At 33.5% G+C, this 15,464-nt stretch overlaps 1 protein-coding gene, 1 long non-coding RNA gene and 5 other non-coding genes across 7 annotated transcripts; 6 read left to right on the top strand and 1 right to left on the bottom strand.

Annotated features, from left to right (window-relative positions):
* Window positions 1–750: 750 nt before the first annotated feature.
* LOC114754412 (uncharacterized) lies at window positions 751–3,057 on the top strand. Its single transcript, XR_003741170.1, has 2 exons — window positions 751–2,534; window positions 2,758–3,057. It is a non-coding gene; the product is annotated as an uncharacterized LOC114754412 (long non-coding RNA).
* Window positions 2,127–2,213, top strand: LOC114754428 (small nucleolar RNA Z161/Z228). Its single transcript, XR_003741174.1, has one exon. It is a non-coding gene; the product is annotated as a small nucleolar RNA Z161/Z228 (small nucleolar RNA).
* LOC114754429 (small nucleolar RNA Z199) lies at window positions 2,475–2,555 on the top strand. Its single transcript, XR_003741175.1, has one exon. It is a non-coding gene; the product is annotated as a small nucleolar RNA Z199 (small nucleolar RNA).
* Window positions 3,058–3,078: 21 nt separating the features above from the next.
* LOC114754430 (small nucleolar RNA Z199) lies at window positions 3,079–3,159 on the top strand. Its single transcript, XR_003741176.1, has one exon. It is a non-coding gene; the product is annotated as a small nucleolar RNA Z199 (small nucleolar RNA).
* Window positions 3,160–3,463: 304 nt separating this feature from the next.
* On the top strand, window positions 3,464–3,551 carry LOC114754432 (small nucleolar RNA Z161/Z228). The gene has a single exon (XR_003741178.1). It is a non-coding gene; the product is annotated as a small nucleolar RNA Z161/Z228 (small nucleolar RNA).
* Window positions 3,552–3,971: 420 nt separating this feature from the next.
* LOC114754431 (small nucleolar RNA Z161/Z228) lies at window positions 3,972–4,052 on the top strand. The gene has a single exon (XR_003741177.1). It is a non-coding gene; the product is annotated as a small nucleolar RNA Z161/Z228 (small nucleolar RNA).
* Window positions 4,053–6,946: 2,894 nt separating this feature from the next.
* LOC114754395 (TMV resistance protein N-like) lies at window positions 6,947–13,914 on the bottom strand. The gene is made up of 7 exons (XM_028943162.1): window positions 13,415–13,914; window positions 10,793–12,020; window positions 9,184–9,300; window positions 9,022–9,111; window positions 8,327–8,836; window positions 7,108–7,646; window positions 6,947–7,016 (listed from the first exon to the last, which is right to left on the bottom strand). Exons 1-7 carry the CDS (start codon window positions 13,912–13,914, stop codon window positions 6,947–6,949), a joined length of 3,054 nt encoding a protein of 1,017 aa, XP_028798995.1.
* Between the last annotated feature and the right edge of the window lie 1,550 nt (window positions 13,915–15,464).

The raw sequence follows: 15,464 nt of genomic DNA, 5'->3' as shown, positions 1-15,464 counted from the left end.
TCAGTATGTCCAAGTTCAGTATTCCTCTAGTCTTATTTATAAAATAGTTCTGACATACTTTACAGATAAAAAAAACTGTAAACAGTATTAACTCTATTAAAATATAGCAAATTTTTAAATTTACTCTTATTTAACATATATATATTTCAAAAGAAATAACTATCTGTACTAATATAAATAAAGAACAAAATAATATATTCATACTAAAAATTTAATAAATTGACTTATAAATAAGACTAAAAAGACTTTTTTTTTTTGGTACAAAAATTTTTGGAAAGGGGTTGGGCTCACCCACGATCCAAGGGTAGGGCGAAGGCGAAATCCCCCTTCCTCCTAGGTCATACCAATGTTGGGCAGGACGAGTCGTCAATTACCCTCAGGCGTTTACCTAGACACCCAGGAGCTAGGATGCCTCCCAAGCGCCGCGACTAGAACCACAACAAAGTGGTACTCCCCAGAGATCGAACACATACCAACTTGGTCATATGTCTCACCCCTTCACCAGCTGAACCCACGGACGATGGGTAAAGACTTTCTTTCTTTTACTGTCTTGTGAATAAGACTAGAGGAGTGTGTCTCTTTCCAAGCCCATTGCTTTGGATTGAGCCCAAAGCGCACGCTGCCCACAATTGGGCCTATGTTTAGAGGCCGACTCGATTAAAAAAAGGGGAAAACAGTCCGTGTCGCCACAGAAAACCTAGTTATAAAATCGAGCCAATCCATCTAGGGTTTCAATAACATGGATATCTTTCCTCTCTGCCTCCGCCACAGTTCGTCTCCTCCTTCTTCTGTGTTTTCCTCCTCCGCCGCCCCGACCTCGCTAGCCAACCTAGAAGCTTGCTCTGTACCCTTTGACGGGCTTACAGTCTTATTATCAAACTCCCATTTGCATCCTACGCTGATCCCCATTTAGAACTTCCCACATTCATCCCGAAGGAAACCTCTTCCAACCATTCCACAACCTGTAGGCATAACCCATTTTAACTTTATCTGTTGATCATCGAAGTTTCTGTTGTAGGTACAGAACTCGCTAGGAGTGCTTCGCATTTGGTGGGGTTTCTAGTTTCTTCTACCTCTTCTAGACCTTCTTGAGAAGTTGGTCACCATTTTCATTTCACCCCACAAAAATCTGCCCTCTTCTCTCCGGGTTTTCTCTATTTCTGGGTGCGATAACTGATTTTTCGATCTCAGCTAAATTCTACCCCTTCAGTTCAATCCTTTACTTTTAACACTTTTAATTCTTTCCTCCACGAATCTCTAAATATGAGTTCACACCATCCTCCGAAACTTCTGTATTCAAGAAGTTAAATTGGATTGATTATTTATCTAAATTTCAGATTATTAGAGCTGAAGTTATTTTGTTTTAGTCTGATGCAATGGCATATAATCACGAGAAGAGTATGGGATAGAGTTTAAGCTTAACTTTGTTTTCTATCTATTTTAGAAAATTTTGTTGTAATTTCATTTCTTTGAGCTACTTTATTGGGAAAATATGTGGTGGCTATTTGATTATGGTAATCTATTTAACTATAGTAGTTTCTTTCTTAGTTCTGTTTGGTGTTTCTTCTCGTTCTCTGTTTTCACTTTATACTAGGGTGGGAGAATCAAGTGATGACGTAACAATACAGCAATAAAATGATGGATCTTATTCCATGACTCTGATGGTTTTCCCGCTGTCTAGTTTTGATACGAATTTTGGGTCTAAGAGATATTTTCAACATCCGTCTATTAATCATGGCTTTGATTCCATGATTGCTAGTATTTACGTCTCTAATGATGAGTGGCTTTTCTCATCAAGTTTTGATACGAATTTAATGTTTGAGAGGTATTTTCAACATTGTCTGTGAATCGTTTAGTTTCTGGAGAATGATGAAACTGAAGGGGATTTGATGAGAATTTATTTGGTCCGTGTTTCTGATTAATCATGATCGATTCCTCATCTTAGCATACTCTGATCTCTACCTTACTCTTCTTGAAGCTGAATTACTACTACTACTACTACTACTATTATTATTATTATTTTGCCTGATGAAACTTGCCAAGGATGAATTAGACAAATTATTTTGTGCAATTGGCATATTTTCCTCATAGGAATATTTTATTATTTAATTCTCTCCTTTATCTGGGAACCGTATGATGAATCTGAATTTTCATTCTCACAACGATCATCTGAGATTCCATTTGATGGAATTATCCATTAATTCTGATGGAACATATGTTGTACTGATGAATTGACATGGTATTATTAGTATGATTATGTTTTGGCAGGGTAGAGTCTAAGCTTAATCTTCATTTTAATTTGTTAAGAAAACTGCGTTGATGTTGCATGTTTTGATTTGAAAACTTGTGCTTAACTCTTCTATTAAGAAGTTATGTTGTGGTTATTTGATTGTGATATTGTATTCAATCATGGCTTTTTTTTATTTTGTTTGGTGGTGGTTTTGTTTCTTCCTTTTCATTATGATGCAGCGGGAGAATCAAGTGATGATGAACAAAACTGCAACAAAATGATGGATTTTATTCCATGATTATTGGTATTTAAGCCGCTGATGATTTCTCCTCTTTTAAGATTTGATTTGAGTTTAGGGTTTTAGAGATATTTTTAACATTCGGTTATGAATTATTTAGTTTGTGGTGAACAATGAATCTGGTGGAGACGTGATGAGAGTGTATTTGGTCCGTGTTTCTGATTAGCCATGACCGAGACTCATTTTAGCACACTCTGATCTCTATATCTACCTCTTTTTTCTTGAAGAGATTTTTGCATGATGAAAACATGTCAAGGATTAATTCGACCAATTGTTTTGGGCAATTGGTATGTTTTGTTAGTAGAAAAGCTTTATTATTAATTCTCTGCCCTGGCACTGGCGGGAAACTGTCATGAATCTGAATTTACGTTATTTCTCAAAGGTTGCCTGAGATTCACTTTGAATGTCATACTGATGTAATGACATGATATCATGGAATCTAAGCTTAAGCTTCAGTTCTATTATTGAATGTATTGAAATATGGTATTGTTTTTAAAAAGTTTTTACGTGGTAGTTTTGTTTTTGCTTTGGCTCTGTTGATTCTGTTAGAGAATCAAGTGATGACATGGAATACTGCAACAAAATGATGGCTTTGATTCCATGATTACCAGTATTTAAGTCTCTGATGATTCAGCCAATGGCTTTTCTCATCAGGTTTTGATATGAATTGATTGTTTGAAAGATATTTTCAACATTGTCTGTGAATCATTTAGTTCCTGGAGAATGATCATGAAGCTGGTGGGGATGTGATGAGAATTTATTTGGTCCGTGTTTCTGATTAACCGTGACCGATAACTCATTTTAGCACAGTCTGATCTCTACCTCATTTTTTGCTTTAAGCTAAACTATGTATTTTGTGTGTGTCCAAACGTGCCTAGGATGAATTAGACGAATTATGTTTTATTATTTAATATGTAATTCTCTCATCTATCTTGAGACCCAAGGATGAAATTGGATTTATATTTTCTCACGACGGTCATCTGAGATTCACAATGATGCAATAATCCAATAATTCTGATGGAATATAGCCATCCTGATGCAATGGCATACTATTATGATTATGATCATGCTATGGTAGGGTAGAGTCTAACTTAACTTCAGTCCTATCTAGTTCAGACAATTGTATTGCAATTGCATATGTTTGGAGTTGAATGCCTGGTTCTACTGTGAAAATATGTTGTGGCTATTTGATTAGGGTGATGTGTTGAATTGTGCTTTTGATTTTTTTTTTTTGGGGTGATTTTGGTTCTTTGTTTTTATTTTATGTCTGGTTCGGTGTTTCTTAGAACCCATTTTAGCATTTTCTTATCTCAACCCAATTGTCAAATCATGATTTCTGCTGTGCTGAGACTTGCCTAGGATTAATGAGACAATTTTTGTTTTGTGCAATTGGTATGTTTTACCTGTACCAACGTTTTATGTTTGCTTCTCTCCTCTGTCTTGAGGCCGAATGATGAATTTGGATTAATATTTTCTCACGACGGTCGTCTGAGATTCTCTCTTTGATGCAATGATCCGATGATTCTGACGGAATACATGACGTGGATTTTTTTTTTTCGGCCTGAAATATGACATTGATTTAAAGTCATACTATTATGAGAATAATTATCGCTATGATATTGATAGGGTGGGCTCTGAGTTTCTGTAATGCTTCTAACTATTTTAATTCTTTTTTTTTATAATTCGTATATTAAATTTTTCTTACTTCAATTATGTTAACTCTTCCTCTAGGGAGCAGGCGTCATGTCACAGTTTCTCTCCTTTTTAATCCATATGGTGAAAAGCTTTTATTTTAAATTCTGATATTAATTTTTAGTTCTTTTTTAATTTTATATATTAAATATTATGGCGTCTGGTTTTTTCTGTTTGCCAGAAATTATGGCGTCTGGCTTAAAAGCTGTAACTGCATCTAAATCTCTTACTTTTTTTTTTTTTCTTATTTCATTTGCTGAAAAAGCTTTGGACGCTATACTAAACCTCATTTTTTCCTTCTATTATATTACTTTTGATCTTTTTATTTTTATTTTGATTTTAAATATTAGTTTCAATCCATTTTGTTTTTTATATTTATGTATTTTTTTTAAAGTAATTTTTTTAAGAATGGTAGATATTTGAGGAAAGACAACATATATTTATTATAAATAAATAACTTAATTTATTTTTTTATTTTTTTTAAATTAGTGAATTAGTTCTTATATATAAATAGTAGGATCGCAGGTAGTAATAGCTTAAATATCTGAGCTATCTCCTTTTTATTAGGAGAAAAATTTATGGATGCCAGCCGGACAAATGGAGCTATGCACAAGGATGCAGGGGAAACATTTTTTTATTCTAGGATGAAGGGGGATCCAGCAACTAAATGATAATGTCGTGTACATCATCTAATTATTATTTTTATTTCATTAAAATTCTTCGTAATAAACAAATTTGTAATATACTAATCGGTCTCTTTCATTCGCCAAATAAATTATAATATATACATCTCAAATTAAGAATATAACTATAATTTACCGTCATTTTCACTATAAAATTTTGTCAAGAGGCAACAACAGGTGCATTAAACGATCAACAAATAATTGAGCCTCTTTTTTTGGAAAAATAATTTTTAAGTTCTCGGAGTTTAGAACTTGGTATCACTTAATTTATTCTATCATTTAGTATCTTTGGTTTTAATTATAAAAATTAATTGACCGATTTGAGGAGATTAAAAAAATAAGTTAAGTTAGTTATTCATAATAAGTAAGTGTTATTTTTTTTTAAAATATCTTTACTAATTAAGTATATTAGTTACAATTATTGTTATTAGAAGTATTGCCTTAGAAAAATATATAAATATGAGAGAAAAAGTGGATTGGGGTTTAAAAATTTATAATGAATATAATATTTCATAACATCTGAAATTAAATGAATCTATTATGCACAGAAGGAATAATCTAAGATGTTATTTTTTTTTTTTCACGGGAACTTAATGTGTTACTACTTATCATGAGTAGTATTATTTTGGACACTACTTATATTAAATTTTTTATATCCAATATATTAAATTTTCCAATCATGTCATATATCGTTATGTGTTATATTTTAAAATATTAGTATTTAATAGCATTTACTTATAAACTCATACGAAATGAAAAACATATAACCATGTGCGATTAGAAAAATAAATATAATAAATGTGACCTAAGCATTTTCCCATTATTTTTCACCTTTGCTCATCAGCCCTGCCTCAAACACAACTCTGGACCCTACATGAAACAGTTAAAGTGAGCAGATATCTGCTTCCTTATCTCTCAAGGATGGAAATAAAAGTTGTCTTAGGCTTCCAAAATAATTGCGAAACATATAATTAATTAGGAATAAGAATAGAAGAAAATTCATTAAAGGATCATACAAATTCAAACTGAAGCTTATAAAACAAATCAAATACCTTCAAAGATTTGAAGCTCATATTTTAATCAGAGGGAGTAACTATTAAATGATTTCATGACTTTTCTTCATTTTTCCTTTTGCTTTTGATACTGCGGCTACTTTCTTCCCCTTCCCTGAATAGCAATAAAAAAAAACAGCTAATGTTAGGTCTTACTTTCAATTCAAATTTATTATCGATATATTACAAACACTAATGACTATATATGTTTTCCAAACAAAAATAAATTTTCTATAATTTAAGTGACATAGGAAGGGGGGGTTACTATATTTTATTCTTTTTTGTTTATTAAGTTGAGATTGAATAATGCTTTCTTCTACTTGTATTCAATCTAATTAGATCATGAGCATTACTTTAATAAGGAACCTAAAGTAAATTGCATACTTTATGGTATATAAATCGTGTTCTCTTCGAGAGATGCTTTAGGGTAACTTTGACCTTAACTTTTGGAAATTAGTTAATATAGAGCTTGGTCCTATATTCATCAGGCCCTGGCCTTTGTAAATTTTCTAGTTTCACATAAAAAATGAGAAAAGAAAGTAGCAAACATCCTCAAGTCACAAAAAAGTTATTTGGAGCTAACTACATAAATAATGTCATTCTTTTGCTGGCCAAAAAAAAATAATAATGTCATTTTTTTAGCTAACAATTAATTACTCTCAATCTTTAATATACAAACTAAATAACTAATTTGTAAACATTAAAAAAATCAATTTAAATTAGTTATTTGTAATAAATAGTTGTTGTCTTTTTTAAAATATTTTTGTGAATCATATACATTTGAATTACTCGTTGATAGAAACTTTTTAACATGTTCAATCATAATGGGGATTACTCTGGGGCAAAATGAACAAATATTGGAGACAAACTGAATTGTGATCTTATATATTTAAAACTAAATTACTTTTTAAACTATCTCTTATGTTAAAGAGTAAAGGTTCTAATGTATATAGCTGTGTAGGGATTGAAACGAAGAAGCTTGGGGAGAAACTTACAGAATTTCTTCATATTTTCTTTTTCCACGCCTTTCGGTAACGCCATGGCCACTTTCTCCCCTCTCACTGAATGACAATAGAAAAAGGAAAAACAGCTAATGTTAGGTATTGCTTTGAAATTGATTATGGATGATATATTACCAACATTAATGATTACCTGTTAGAGGAGCCATGTCCAGAAGGTGATGCTGCTCCATCATCTTCCCTCCATTTATCAAACTTAACTTTTCTTACCAGACGCCACCAACATCCCCTTATTTCCCAATCATGGAGATCCCTAGCAGTGCTGGTTGTTAGGATAGAAAGACTTAAATGGAGTTGGCTGGCTTCGCGACGCTTTTTATTATCAAGAGGGTAAAATCCAACATAAACCACACAATCATCGTCCGGCTCCAGGTTTCCATCCATTTTAGTTTTATCGTCGCTATGGCATCCATTTTGGAAACTCCAAACTATGTAACTTCTTTGCGATGCTTGAGATTTGGATTTAAGAAAAAGGCATACAGCAATTCCCCAGCATTGTTCATTAGAATCTGCAACAACTTTGGAAGGTATGTCTGCTGTTATGGTTGCAAATTCACCTGATGAGGGATCCTTACCCCACCAGTATTCCGAACATTTAAACCATTCTAAGGTTGTTGCCCCTGCTTCGAATTCAACAAAGATGTGAATGGGACCCTGCAGATCCACAGGGCGCTGGAACCCAAAAAAAAGAAGAAAAAAGTGATGATAATTTCCCCCGCGGGGGGGGGGGGGTGATTGCAAATCAATATATAACGACAAATTCGAACACTAAGTTATGTTTTTCTAATGCGAAAAAGGCGACGTTTTAGATCTCAGCAAGTCTTTTGATTAGCCGAAGATCATGTACGATCTCTATTTGATCCACTGAAACAACCGGCGTTTTGACCCGGCAAAAATATTTAGGAAGACCGAAAGCTAAAAAGTCATATTAATTCACAATGGCCTTGCTGCAAATTAGAGTTATCTGGCTTTGGAACACAAATTAAATTGACGGCATAACGACTTTCAAAAAATATTCCCCTAATCCTATTTATAGATGTTTAGCATGCTTCACACAGATTAAGAAAAAAAATCTTAAACTATTAACTTTCTATTAAAATATAATACTTTTCTAACTTTATCACTATTTAATATATATATTTTTCAACGAACAAAGTTAACTATCTATACTATAACAAATGAAAGACAAAATATTATATTCACACTAAAAATTTAAAAGATAATAAGTACTACCTCTGGTTCTAATTATAAGACCTCGTTTGTAAATTATAAATGAGGTTTTATAATTAGAACCGGTAGTATGTTCCTAGTGAAAACATGAACAGAGAAAATAAAGAGATGGAGATGAGTACCATTGGTACAAGCGGTGCACAGAGATTAAGTTGAGCTATTGCGTCTTTCAGCTTGGGAGAGTTGTTTGCACACACATTTAAATGAGGAGGAAGATCAGCAGGTAGGGACTCAAGGTTGTTGCAATTCCACACGTCTAAGATCTTGAGACCTATTAAATTACTGATGGTTGAAGGAATTTGAGTGATCCCAGTGTCGCTCACATCAAGGAAATATAGATTTGTCATATTTTGACCAAAGTCGGGCAGCTTCACAAGTGCGAAACATCCCTTAAGAATGAGCCCTCGTAGATTATCCGTTTCCAACTGAGCGGGTAGAGTTTCAAGCATTCTACACCCTTTCAAACCCAACCTAACCAGCTTCTTCAGCTGTCCGACAGATTCATCAACCCGAATCAGGTTTCTGCAACCATTAAGTAACAACTCTTCAAGGTTTGGTGTTCCACTCAAATCTGGGGTTTCACTTAGACATTCTGAACCACTCATATCAATGATCCTCAGCTTATTCAAGACCTGATCGACAAAGAAGACACGACATTAATGAGAATGAGTTAGTATTTTCAAAGTGAATGCATGATAACATTTATGTGTTTACTACCTCCGGTACTAAGTATAACACCTCTCAATAACGAGGCCTTATATTTAGGACCGGGGATAGTATTATTCAAGATTGTTGCATGGAAGGAAGAAAGGTATACCGTATTTTCTTTCCATAGTTTTTTGATTTTGCTATTGCACAGTTGAAGGCTTTGGAGATTCCATAATTCGTCAATTGAAGGCAGACGATCCTTATTATAATCATCCCACCTGAGAAATCTCAATGCAGTAGGAAGAGACTTTAGCCCTGTGGAAAGATGCACCTTACTCAAGTCCAGCAATCTAAGATTTATCATCTTTGAAAAGCAGTTAGCGTCCCAATCCGCTTCAACAACATTTTGCTGTGTCTCCAAAATTATACTTTGAACGTGTTTGGTTCCCTGACGCACATGTATACCATGATTAAACATGATGAAAGATAATACAATACTCCTTTGTTCCTTAATATAAGACCTATTTAACTAATTTGATTAACTTAAGAAAGTTAGTTCAGTTAGTTAATTACAGGAAACATGACATGTTTTTCCTAAAACACTGTAATTATCTTCCTTAATATCCTCTTTTCCTCCTACTTGATTATGGTTGAGGGAGTATTAATATAAATAATTTAGAAAAAATTGATAAATATGAGAAGTAAGTCTTATATTTATGACTAAAATCAACTCAACAATTAGGTTCTAAATTAAGGATTTCAGGAGTATAAAATAGAGAAAATGATAGATAAAGAAGCCTGAAATTATGATATCCCAATTTAGGAATCTAACACCTCAAAATGATGGAGAAAAAAGTAAACCCAGATTAGAATTTTAAAATTTAACAAAAATTAAAAAAATGCCTCATTATTATTTTCTTAAAAAAGTTTGGAACCCCTCACCAGAACCCTCGCCAGCAGTTGGCTAGCCGCCTGCCAACACCAGAGCTTCAGAAACCTAACACTCAAAATGACAAAGAAGGAAGTAAACCCAAATTCAGAATTGTGAAATTCAAGAAAAACTACACAAATCCCTCATTATTATTTTTTTAAAAAAGTTTGGAACCTCTCACCGAAACCCTCCTCGGCATCTAGCTAGCCGCTTGCTAGCACTAGAGCTTCAGGAACCTAATACCTCAAAATGACGTAGAAGGAAGTAAACCCAAATTAGAATTGTGAAATTCAAGAAAGATTACAAAAATGCCTCATTATTATTTTTTTAAAAAAGTTTTGGAACCCCTAAACGGAACCCTCGCAAGTAGCTGGCTAGCCGCTTGCCGGTGCCAGAGCCACTAGTGAGGTGGCTGCGAGTAGGGTTTTTGTTAATCGATTCACGTTATAGGTCTGGAAAAATATATTATTAATCCAAACTCTAGACTTGTTATTTTATAATTAAAACTTGTTATACTCAAATAAATTATTGCCATGAGCTAGAGTTAAAGTAAAAAGGTTAACTTTTTTTTTTTTGGGTATAATAATGTTAATAAAGCTTCTTGGCTCAATGGTTACTTACTTTTTTGGCAACCACTTGGTTGGGGGGATTTGATCGCCCCAAAAACCCCTTTCCTACTCTTTTGAAAAAAAATTTCCTTAGCCAAAAACAAACTCCCACTAGTAACTACCTCGTCGGTGGCCAGTGCCGGAGCTCCTATGCCAGCAGGCGGCTATAGCTAGCTGCTGGCGAGGGTTTTGGTAAGGGGTTCCAAAAGTTTTAAAAAAAATAATAATGAGGCATTTTTGTAATCTTTCTTAAATTTCAAAATTTCATTTGGGTTACTTCCTTCTTTGTTATTTTGAGGTGCTAGGTTCCTAAATTAGGATATCATAATTTCAGGGGGCTTTATCTATCATTTTTCCTATGAAATAACTTTAGCAAACTCAAAAAGGAGAAGAAAAATCACCTTATTTTCCTTCAATACAAGATTGATATCCTCCCATGACCACAATCTGCTGCGTCCACCGGCATTAATTGGAGATTCTTGGAAGACAATGATCCTTCCCATCTCTTGAAGCAAATAATGCATATTCAGGTATTCTTTTGAAGCCTCTTCTTCCAACGCCTCCCGCGGAAGTGCCTCCATTCCAGTGTAATTCCCTCTCGTCTTTTCAAGACTATCATGCATGTTCTGACATTCTCTTGCATTTTGCAACAATTTCAGATTTGATTGGGGGGAACTTAGTAATGATTTCTCAGCAAGAACTTTGATTCCAACTATTTCATCTAGACCGCATATTTTCAGCATATTTGCCACCTTATATTTGGCCTCCTTGTTAAAGAAACAAGCAATATCCAAAAATATTGTCTTGTACTCTTCTTCCAGCTCATCATAACTAACGCGAAGTTGGCTTAAAATTTCTCTGCGTAAATATTGCGTTAACGTATCTATTGTGCGTCTCCATTCATGTTCTTGTCTTGTACAAAGAAATGATCCCAAGACTTCAAGTGCCATAGGATGTCCACCAGCATATCCAACTACTTCTTCTGATAATTTTGTAAAACTCTCTGGCTGATCCTTCTTGAATGCATTCTGGTTTAAGAGCTTAAGGGATTCATCATCAGGTAACATGCCAACTCTGAACTCATAAGAATGTTCATATTGTGTTAGCAAGTGTTTATCTCTTGTAGTTATTATTATTTTGCTTCCCTCAGCAAACCACTCCTTGTTTCTAGCCAAATACTCTAGCTGTTTTCTATGGCTCACATCATCCAAAACAATAAGAACTTTCTTACGGCGTAAAAATGTTCTTATTACCTCTGCTCCATGAAAGGAATCCTTTATATCTAGTTCTTTCATTTGTAGAAGATTAGAAAGGAGCTTCTTTTGTAAGTGAACTAAGCCAAACTTTTTTGAATCCTCCCTTATATCGGCAAGAAAACAACTAGCTTCAAAGTTCCCTTTCTTATTGGCAGTATTATAAACAAAACGACCCAGAGTGGTTTTGCCTGCGCCACCCATTCCCCATATTCCTATGATACATTTATGATCCAGTCCTATCCCTAGAAGGGAGATTATCCGTTCCGCTTTTGATTTCATGTCTCCAACTAAATATTCGAAATTAGATGGCAGTTCAACACATAATTTGTTCCATATTTCTGTGGCAATTTCTTCAACTAGTTTTGCTTCATGTCTGTGAAGATCAAATTATTAATATTCTGATAAGTTAAACAGAAATTGCAACACAAAAATAACGGAAAATGAGGCACGCAATAAACAGCCAAAATTATACAATCTCGCAAACTTTATCGAAAAATAATTGTCCTTTTTTTTTAATTTTTATTCAATTCTGATAATTTGACTCAAAATAAATTAGTCCCCCTTAAAATTAAGAACTGCATGGTAATCTCAGATGAATTTGAAGTAAAATAATTTGTTTAAAAACTACGACAACAATTTGTTTTAATAAGTCTAAAAAACATTGAATTATTTTGGAGTTAAAATATAAAAAATTAATCAATAATTGAAAATATTGAGAGTTCAAGGTTCTATTTTTCCAAACTTTTCTTTTTCTTGGAATTAAAGGGGTACAAAACCAAAATGTTAGCTCCGCTAATGCCAGGCTTGAGGCTGGACCTCGCGAAAGCAGAACGGATGGTGTTATCATTGAAGTAATTCGTCAATGACCCAAAGAAAAAACCTTACGTGAACTAAATTATTTAAGTTTTTATTCTAATAAAATTGAAACATATATTTAAACTTACTTAATCACCCCTATATTGTGAAATTTTACAATTTTAATTTTTCATCATATTTATTGAAACTTATTTACTTAGATTTCTTTTAAATTGCTATAAATATATTTCAAACATAAATTTTTCTTTATGATATAGTATAAATGATATAAGTTTAAGAATTATATAAATAATTTAAATTTATAATTTTAAAATCATTAAACAAATTTTTTCTTCAAACATTTATAACAACATTTAACCAAAGATATAATTTTCAATCAAGTTAAGCTTCTATCCCAATATGATATGACATTCAATAAATAACTATTTGCATACCTCTCATATATATATAATACCAAAATTATATATAGTTGAAATTACATGGTAATGTTATTTCTATTTCAAAACTTACACAAAATTCCACTTCAAAAAAGAAAAAGTATAAGTTTTTGAAATGCTCCAAATCCTACTTCATCATCCAAATTCGGGTTAACACTAGCAAAAACATCTGACCATGCCAAATATGTTCAAAAAAGAAAATAAGCAGGGCAAACAAAGCATGTCTAAATGACAGCTATAAAAAATACCATTAGATTTCAAAATAGCATGATTTAATTCAAAAATTTCATTCAATGGAGCATATATAGCATTTTTTTTCCCACAATATAGTAGCAGGATTACTATAACTGGCTCCATTGAGTTTGCCTCATATTAAAGCAAAAATTAGACTTCCATTCGATTTTTATAATTAAGAAGCTCATCATATAATTTGAAAAATAGTCTTAAATATTGTGTCTAGATGAAACATAGCCTGAAAGATAAAACGATTGGTACGTAGCGATTAAAATCTTACCTATTTTTAGCGGGCCAACCAGCGAATTTGGCAACCTCAGACAAAGCTCGCTCCCATCTTTCTATTGTCTTATTTGAATATTTTCCTTCAAGTTTAGCCAAAGCTAGTCCAATGTTACCCGGTTCAACATCATAAAAAACCGGCAAGACTCTTTTCTCCTTTTGCTTGGCTTCCTGGAGGATCTGCAGCAACTCATTCAAACACCACCGGGAAGAAGCAAATCGCTGAGAGAGGACGACAATGAAATACAGAGACTGCTGAATAGCTTCACGGAGTGTCTCTTCAACAGGTTGTCCTTTCTTAATATCTTCATCATCTCTAAAAGTTACAATCCCTTTCCGTACTAGTGCAGCATATAAATGATCAGTAAAAGTTTTGCGACTATCTGGCCCTCTAAAACTCAGGAAAACGTGATAACGTGTCGGCTGAGTTGGATGAGTAGAAGTAAAAGAATCAGAAGCAGGAGAAGCACAGGCACCAGCAGTAACGGTATCTGCCATATTAATCCCCGATTGAACTCTGTGACCTTAACTTGGCATTTCTCTATTATTTTAGATGATGCTCCCGCTACTCATATTAATAAAAGAGAATACCTTACCCTCAATTCTTACCTCATACCCTTGGTCGTCTTTTGGTTAGTTTTAACTTAGGCTAAAGTATACATTTGATCTTTTAACTTTATATAAGGTTTCGGTTGGGTTCCTTAATTTTAAAAAGTATACTTTTAGTCCTTTAACCTTAAAATTATTAGTCTTAAATGATAATTTTTTTTATAACAATCATAATTGTTTTGAAAATTAAACCTAATATTATAGCATTTATTAATGTTTTGTTAACATTCAAGAGCTCAATACCATTATTTTGTTTAACGGTTCTAGGATTTGAAGACTAAAAGTTTACTTTTTAAAGTTAAAGGGCCAAAATGAAACCTTATGTAAAGTTAAAGGACCAAAAATATACTTTAACCTTTAAATTATTAGTGCGCCACAGCAAAAAAGAACGCATTTAAAAACTAAAAAGTTCCCTCACATTTTCAAATGTATTGCTATTGCGGCCACACTCGTTCTAAGTCAGTCAATGGTCGCCAGCTAAACCCGAAACCCGCTTGTCCCCATTCCCATATTTAAATGGAAGTTTCAATACTCACCAGCCAACCTTTTCTTATTTTATGAGAGTTGTTGTGTGTAATGTGCGTGTGTGTTCGTGAGAGACAGAAAATTGTCGGACTGATTTGGCGGTTTCCACGGAGCCAGTGAAGAAGCTTATACAATTATGATGTATATTGGGATCATGGATTATGTTTAGATTTATGATATTTTTTTTTATTTAGTACAGTTTCTTTGTTTCTATAATATCTTAAGATGCAATTTTAATGACAAAGTTTTAGGCTAAGAGTGTCTAACTAAAACCATTTAATTTTGAAGGGTGCAAATGTAAATATCAACGTTAAAAAATATACCATCTCTATAACCTTAAGAGAGTCTCCCATCACATGCGCTCATATGGACCACACAATTGCTTCCCTTCTCTCTGGCTTTATCACTTTCCCCGTTGCAAAACCCTAGAAGAATCTCACTCACTTTCTCGATTTCTGTTCGTTCTCTCGCTAGCTTCGTCTATTAAGTCTCCATTATGTTTCCTTTGTTTAACACTGATTTTTTTACGCTTGTGATTCAAAATGATTTAATTCCACATATTCAAATGTATTTACACCACATCAACTTCAACTTTCCGTCGCGTCACCATTCACTCTCCACATCACCAATTTAGGTCCTACATTTTTCTCCCCCCTCCTTCATAGTGGTCAATGTTGGCCATTTTAGGGGGAGTAATGAAAAGGCTATACTTTTTAACATCTGTGTTTATATTTGCATCCTTCCAAAACTAAATGGTGCCAGATGCTCTTGGCGCAAAATTTTGTTATTAAAATTACACCTTAACCCATCTATATTTAGGAATAGCACTATAAAAGTTGCCACTGAAAGTGTAATTGGAGAAAATAGGACCACCATCGACCGCCACCACATCATCATCGGTTGGCCATCGGCCA

This window comes from Neltuma alba, unplaced genomic scaffold (genome assembly GCF_004799145.2).
Source record: "Neltuma alba isolate B1F8T4 unplaced genomic scaffold, ASM479914v2 tig00010134_pilon, whole genome shotgun sequence".
Lineage (NCBI taxonomy): Eukaryota > Viridiplantae > Streptophyta > Magnoliopsida > Fabales > Fabaceae > Neltuma > Neltuma alba.
This window is presented reverse-complemented; position numbering and strand designations above follow the sequence as displayed.